This window comes from Coregonus clupeaformis, unplaced genomic scaffold (genome assembly GCF_020615455.1).
Source record: "Coregonus clupeaformis isolate EN_2021a unplaced genomic scaffold, ASM2061545v1 scaf0377, whole genome shotgun sequence".
Classification (NCBI taxonomy): Eukaryota; Metazoa; Chordata; class Actinopteri; order Salmoniformes; family Salmonidae; genus Coregonus; species Coregonus clupeaformis.
Window position 1 is genome coordinate 149,218 of NW_025533832.1, and position 8,498 is coordinate 157,715.

Below are 8,498 nucleotides of genomic sequence, written 5' to 3' on the forward strand. Positions count from 1 at the left end.
AAAATCAAGTCTGAAATTTCGAAGTGGAAATTACAAACTTCAGAAGCCTTTTAAAACCTCAAATACACCACAAGTGCTCCTGCAACAGGGTGATCAAATTAATATCCTACATCTGTACACAAGCACACTCGCAAACACGCATACACACACACACACACAAAAGCATGCACAGCACGCACGCCGCATACACACACACATTCTTGTGTGCCTTGTAAAATGACTAATATTTTCCTGAAGTAGAGACACTACCCTAAATGTATAATAGTGAAACACTTTAAAATGGTAATACAGTGCTCTGAAATGTCAGGGTCCAATGGCCCTGTTGTTGGGTATCAGCATATCAGTGTATTTAATTACAGCTAATTAAAATGCACCATTCTTCTCTGCAGTATCTGTGCATCTGAAGAGAATGAGAGGTACATCCCGTGAAAATTCAGTCCTCTTTTCTCACCACCTTTAGTAAAGGTGCACACTGACACTGCATATATCAGCCACCTATTAGCATCACAAGAGAGGAGGGACCAATTAGCCCATCGCTAGCATGATATTGAAGCTTGGAGACCACATTAGATTTAGCCGTCTGCCTTTATAACACTGTAATAAGATGGCTGTAAAGTCCTGTCAGCACATTATGACATCATGACTGGCTACTGTAACTCTCTTAAACCTTAGGCCCTATCAGAAAACAAATGAACATTCAAATGTTAAGTTCTATGGTACATCAATGAGTAATGTGAGGTTATCTGCTACTGTCATGGCGTTATTTGACCACCACGTCATTCTTACAACCGGGTATAATATGTATGCAGTCTATACATTATGACATCCTACATCAAGTGTTACCCCCTTGACTTACAAAAAAGTGTGAAATCTACACATAACACTGAAAATAGACGTAACATGTCTGGGACTGAACATCTCAACAGGTGACTGATTAGCTACCCTACAGTGCAATGTCTCCTAGTTCTCATTGTAACCCTGGGTCCCAGGTACAAGGATTCAGTGAGCACTATTTTTGTGAGCCCAGCTCTCCAATTTGTAATCCTGCTTGAGGCACCACAGTAGTGATTTAATAATGTGTTCTTTTAGGGGGTACTTATCACAGGCTGTACTATCAGCATCTCAATTGACACGGTGTAGAATTCAGACTCTCCCCCAAGCTATCACAGGACATTTATTTTAGATACTTTGACTGAAAAGGGTCAGAGAGGGTTGTTTGAAAAAGCCCTATATTGTGCAAATAATGTAATTGCACATAAATAATATTAATGTATAAACCAAAAGCATAAAAGTAATGTTTCATCTAACAGATGTAGGATCGTAATTTGAGTCAGTTTGCTACAGCAGGAAAATAATCCTGCAGCAACCGGAAATGTGAATTATTATGTGGATTATAATTAATGGACATTTTTGTAGGGGTCGATGCATTTTTCGTAAGGGAAAATCAAGTCTGAAATTTCAAAGTGGAAATTACAAACTTCAGAAGCCTTTTTAAACCTCAAATACACTACAAGCTTTACATTTCCTGCAATACAGGAAAGTTGTCCTGCAACAGGGTGATCAAATTAAGATCCTAAATCTATCTGTACATTACAACCTAACATCCCACCTTGAACAACTAAATGTTATTTTTTAATGATATATCTGCAAGTGAAAACTGCTGTTTTTAGGCATACTCTGCTTTTTATGCCATTCAATCGTCCCTACAAACATCCAATAACTGCTCCATGATGACTCCATGACTAATATTATTTTTTCTATTACTAATAGAGTGACATACACTACCGTTAAAAACTTTGGGGTCACTTAGAAATGTCCTTGTTTTCTAAAGAAAAGCAAATTTTTTCTCCATTACAATAACATCAAATTGATCAGAAATACAGTGTAGACATTGTTAATGTTGTAAATGGCTATTGTAGCTGGAAACGGCTGATTTTTTTATGGAACATCTACATAGGCGTACAGAGGCCCATTATCAGCAACCATCAGTCCCGTGTTCCAATGGCACGTTGTGCTGCTAATCCAAGTTTATCATTTTAAAAGGCTAATTGATCACTAGAAAACCCTTTTGCAATTATGTTAGTACAGCTGAAAACTGTTGTGCTGATTAAAGAAGCAATAAAACTGGCCTTCTTGAGACTAGTTGAGTATCTGGAGCATCAGCAATTGTGGGTTCGATTACAGGCTCAAAATGGCCAGAAACAAATAACTTTCTTCTGAAACTCGTCAGTCTATGTAGATATTCCATTAAAAATCAGCCGTTTCCAGCTACAATAGCCATTTACAACATTAACAATGTCTACACTGTATTTCTGATCAATTTGATGTTATTTTAATGGACAAAAAAATTGCTTTTCTTTCGAAAACAAGGACATTTCTAAGTGACCCCAAACTTTTGAACGGTAGTGTATGTACAATAAGTTGTTGAATATCTCCAGGTCTGAAGGCACAATCTATGTCCATGCATCATGAGAATCCGTGGGATCCAATGACATAATGTCTGGAAGGCCTGTGAGCCAACCATCCGCAGGGACATAATTATGCCGGATTGGCAGCCCTCCGATTGGCTTAGGAGAGGAGATAGCTCATCCTGACCTTTTGCCATGAGTGAATCCTGACAGGTTCAATCAAAAGACGAGCATCCTTTAAACACAAACTCATTGAGTCATTGGGCTCCAGGCTTTGCGGTGGGATTGAATAAGTGGGCCCCCCTCCCATGGTGTGGTCTGCACTAAGCAACCATTTCTCCCAGCTACTCATTTCTAATGGGATCCTTATGTAGATTTCCCCAGAATCAGCAGTAAGGATGGGGTCTGTCTGGGCCTTTTCACCACAGCAGGTTCAGTCAGTACTGCTGGGGAACGAGTCATTGGTTGAACTAGGGCAAAACCAAAGACCTTAAAGCATCTGCCAGTAAATGTTAATATGCATAAATAATCTTACCATCAAACTGCTCTACGCCACCTCCTGTGCTTATTCATACGTTCGCTGTACTGTGCCATGAATATGCTAAACAGTATGCAGATACAAGCAAATGAGGGGCAGTTTAACTTTGATTTACTTTATGTTTGTGGGCCGAAATTATGACTACGATATTTCCTTGAGGATACCAACCGACATTGTCTTTGCTTTCATGTATACGCTAGTTGTTAGCATTGCTGAAAAAGGCTGAGACATAGTCACGCTTGATGTTCTTGAATGTTGGCTTTTCTCGTCTTGAGGGAAGTTGGCCAATTAATTCCCAACATCACGAAACTTGGACAGCAGGCACTTTAACTCACAAAATGCCAGATCACTACAATGAATTTACATCAGACGAGATGGTATCTAGTGAGTTGCATCATTTACAAATGTTTGCATTAATTCAATACAACACTTCAAACCGCCGCAAACAGAACTCCAATGTACTCAACACCCATTGGAAAATGAATGAGCTTTTCCCCTGACAGATCATCAAACACGGTAGATCTCGAGCATACAGTACAGTAATAGCCTAACAGATGATGGTTCCTGGCACAGCTTGATTGGCGGAGGGTGTAAGACAGCCCCTTATGTCACATGAGAGGAGTGCTGCAGTCAGTGCATTGGCGGTGCACTGTCTCTTTAAAATGAATGTCCATGCTTGACAGGAGCTGCTGTATCAAACTACTGTAAAATCGACATGACTGGGTTGGCTCAGTGGCTGGCTGGTGCTCCACGCTGTCCATCTGCACCATGAGAGAGAGAGAGAGAGAGAGAGAGAGAGAGAGAGAGAGAGAGAGAGAGAGAGAGAGAGAGAGAGAGAGAGAGAGAGAGAGAGAGAGAGAGAGAGAGAGAGAGAGAGAGAGAGAGACCTACAGTATCTTATCTTCACATTAAATGTACATGTGATACTCATATAGGCCTAATTACTTTTGAGTAACCATGGAATTGGGACCCAAACATTTAAACATTGGTGTAAAATACAAAATACAGGAGAGCCAAGGCAGCACTCTGCATATTATTTAAAATGCCTTTATTTCTATGGCATTTTCAGTCTAACAACTTCAAAACTGATGCATTTCGGCATGGTGTTCGTCAAGGAAAAATAAAACTAGTGTTTTTATAGGGAACTAGTGTTCAGTCAGCCATAAGTTTAAAAAAATATGTGACTGATCACCTGATTTCCTTTTGATAACATTACCTTGAGATTCAAACGCAGACTCCCCTTCCCAGAAAACCTGTTACATCTAAAAGGTTGATGGTGCCATCTATTGTAGTGGAAAGAGTATAGCCTGTACATGCCTATTAACATGGGTTTTGAAGGTATAATACTACTGTTCACACATTTTTCTGGCAGTGATCTCTCCAGAGTGGGCTCGCATACAGTAGCTTCACATCTCACAAATATTATGCAACCAACTTCTATTGCTGTGCTCACACAAGAGGCCGTTTGGCTATATCCGCTGTGTTAGAAGATGACCAAAAGCATAATATTACAGAGTTTGAACCGGTCATTCTCTTTGAATGACTGATAACTTTAAGACATTCATGTATTGGCTGCTGAACATGATTTTGGTTTGAGCTTTGTCAATCCATCACCAGTACAGCAGTGTCCTTACTGTACCTGGTGGTACAAGACATCCACACCTCAGCAGCCTAAAACTAACATTGTACATTGAAGTAGCTCACGTTGTTCTCTGTTCACACAGCATTAGTCATGGTTGCGGTGTCACAATACCAAGGGAACTGATTTGAACATACACTTTCAGGGACCATTTTCCTCCACTACAAACTCATTAAATATTGAGTCTCAAAAACAAGCAAATAAGTACCCCTTCAGGCTCCTTACTGCACACAGTATCATGGAGATACAGTAGGCTACCTGTGACCATGATCTATGGATGTTGCACACAGGGAAGTGTACTTGCAAGACCATGATACCAGCAGGCATGCACACCTCAGCACATTGCAACACTATGAACTATCCTTCTTAGCATGCACAGGCACAGTGACATATTGACTGGCACACAGTGATAAAAGCAGGAAGGTAGCTATCTGGAAGACACTACTTCTTGCTGTACCTGCCTGTGTTTCCACTATGCCGCGTTAACGCACCCCTTTGCTCAATTCTGTATTGTATGATGGAGAGAGAGAGAGAGCGAGAGAGAGAGAGATGAGGGGGAGGGGAAGGGAGGGAGGGAGATGCAATAGTGGAATATATCAGGTCTCTTACCTTGAAAGGGAACATAGGACATGTTCCAACGGCATTGAACGTGGTCTTCGAGTCTTGACAGTCTCTCCGCATGCAAAAAAATACCACACACCAGTCAGAAAATAAGGAATACGCTATTCACAATTGGAGTCGATGGTAACCAATATTCCACTGCTGTTGAAATCAAAAATAGAAATTATAATCCACGAATTATAAGCCATTGAAAATGTATCCCCGTGCATAAAAGTATATGCACAAATATATCGCACGCACCGTTATTGAGGTGTGGGGGGAAAACACGAGAGAGAGAGAGAGAGAGAGAGAGAGAGAGAGAGAGAGAGAGAGAGAGAGAGAGAGAGAGAGAGAGAGAGACGGAGAGAGAGAGAGAGAGAGAGAGGGGGCGGATGAGTGAGTGCGCGCGTGTGTGCGCTTTCCAACATATATATATAGCCTATATATGCATTGTATGTTCCATGTTTGCTCCTTGAAGTGCAAGAAGTAATGATGGCTAAATTCGCCTTATTGAATACGGCCCCTTCTACTGCTATCAAACGCGCACGCCACCGCATGCACAGTCACACACGCTCACACACAAACGAGCGCACACACAAACACACTACACAGATCCGTGCTGCTGCCAATAACGCGGTAGCCTACATTACAGTTCGCTATCAATCAATTTTCAATCAATTTTATTTTATATAGCCCTTCTTACATCAGCTAATATCTCGAAGTGCTGTACAGAAACCCAGCCTAAAACCCCAAACAGCTAGTAATGCAGGTGTAGAAGCACGGTGGCTAGGAAAAACTCCCTAGAAAGGCTATAATTCTCTCGTTTTGGTGATAGACTATAAGCTAGGCTATTAGGAAGTCTGAAACGTAGTTTAGGCTGTAGGCCTACATCTGGTGACATGGTCAATGGAAATATTCTCAAGGGGTAGGCTAAATGAATGGTCTTCAAAAATGACTTACACCAACTCATCTCAAATGTCAAAACGAACCCCCCAAAATAATTTGACTGTAGGCTCTAAATTCAGAGCAAACTGGTTTCATCTTTATTCCTGCACTTTTATGTTCTATTGCAAAGATTATGGGCAAAATTATTGATAAGGCTATTGATCATTTTTAGCGACACATTTTAAGTTGCTGGTGTCCTAAAAGGACCAAAGCAAAAAGTAGTTATACATGTGCATTGTATTCGTCCAATGCACACATGCACAAATTGATATGGAGCCTACCTACACATTATCAAGCTCAAGAATGACATCACGTGTGCAGTTGGCTGATGATTTCCTCTTGGATCCAATAGTGGTCCACAGAGCCAACATGGCGTCCTGATCGGATCAGTTGCTTCACCTGCCTGCACAGTAGCGGGTCAAATTTAGATTATGGCTACCACCTGGCGGTTGGCTCTTGCAGCTGCAGTTGGAGACTGAACGGTAATGTACTTTAATCTTTCCTTTACACCTCCTCCTAGTGGGAAATGTAAGTAAGTACATGCATTATACTGAATTACATCCAAAGCTTTCATGCTGAATATACATTTCGGACTAACCAACCTATGTATAGGCCAATAGTGATCTGCTAATTAGAATGACACCATCTATACAGGATAACGTACAGTTACTGCAGTATGCATCATCATAGCCCTCTAAGATTCACTAGGCTATCTGAAATGTCACTGCAATGAATCAACTGCTCTTGACATGCCATGGCAAAGAGATTCTTGGCAACAGAGCCATAAGGACTAGCTAGTCTGTTTGCCTGGCAGAAGGGCCATTGATTCATCACATAATACCTGCATGTGAATGGGGTGCGTAGAGTCTATTGCTATACCAATAGAATAAAATGGAATAGAATAGAAAATAATAGAATATAACTTTATTGTCCCTGAGGGGCAATTCAACATTTATTATTATTGGCTAGCCTACTGTAAATACAAATAGGCCTATACACATTTTAAGTTAAACAAGAAATGGACAGAAAACACTCAAAGCACATTGGTAAGATGTGAAGGGCAACTTTTAATTTTTAAAATTTTACATTAGCTGTGTCAGCGTAGGTTATACATGTATAAACGTATTTTGACCAAAAGTCCAAAAATACATCAAACCAAACATGGACTTGACTACAAATAAAAAAACAGAAGACTATAGAGACTCTCTTAGCTTCTTGTTCCTCAACTCAAAATCAGATTTACCCCAGTCCTTTGAAGTAATTTTGTATAGTTCCATCTATAACCTACAGTAACGAACACTTGACGGGTCTATAGACATAATTTACCATAGAAAACATACAGATACATTCATTACCATCGAACTGATGGTTCCAGAGACCTCTTCCTATTCAACTACAGCCAAATTCACTGAGTATTATCTAAATCCTAAACTGGGATGGGAAGGACTGAGTTGGGAGGTGCATTTGACCTGCACTGCTGTTTAGAAATATGCCAAACCCTTAGCAATCCAACCTGGACTCAGGGGTAGACGTAACATAGTAAATGTAAATCCTTGACACTCCAATTAGTATGATATGTTACATTTCATATGATATGTATTCATTTGTGGATGTCCATCATCCATTTCGTATCATATGTTATGAATTACAATTCGCATGATATGTTACGAATTGCAATTTATACAATATGTTACGAATTTGCAAAACATATGATATGTTACGCATTCCAACTTGTTGTGGCTAACTTTATCTAGGTGGCTAATGCTAAAGTTAGCTAGGAGGCTAACTTTAACTACGCTAGGGGTTAGGGGTTAAGGTCAGGGTTAGAAGTTAGGTTACTGGGTTAAGGTTAGGGTTAGGTTACGTCTACTCTATGAGACCAGGCTGAGCAATCATCTATCCACTATTATAAACCTGGTCATTCGAGCCCTGAATGCTGATTGGCTGAAAGATGTTGTATATCAGACCGTATACTACGGGTATGACACAAAATTACTTGTTTGCTGTTTTAATTACGTTGGTAACCACTTTATAATAGCAATAAGGTACCTCTGGGGTTTGTGGTATATGGCCAATGTATAACAGCTATGGGCTGTATCCAGGCACTCAGCGTTTGGTTGTGCGTAAGAACAGCCCTTAGCCGTGGTATATTTTCCATATACCACACCCGCTTGGGCCTTATTGCTTAAGTAACAGATGGCATATTTCACATCATTCAATCGGGGGAATGGGCGACATCTTGTTGTGGTTTTTTTTAAATGACTGAAAATGTTTTCTGTTGACATGATTCTAACAGTATAACTGCCTATTGTGTTATCTAGGTATTTACTGTAACTACACCTTACACACAATCTGGGGGATAAAACTC

General features: G+C 40.3%; 1 protein-coding gene across 1 annotated transcript in view; it reads right to left on the minus strand.

The window, feature by feature from the left end:
• LOC121561931 (ras/Rap GTPase-activating protein SynGAP-like) overlaps positions 1–5,480 on the minus strand; it is a 131,330-nt gene extending 125,850 nt beyond the window's left edge. The window contains exon 1 of the mRNA XM_045215154.1: positions 5,195–5,480. Within this exon, the coding sequence (XP_045071089.1) occupies positions 5,195–5,216 (22 nt within the window). The 5' untranslated portion in view covers positions 5,217–5,480. The remainder of the gene's footprint in view (positions 1–5,194) is intronic.
• Between the last annotated feature and the right edge of the window lie 3,018 nt (positions 5,481–8,498).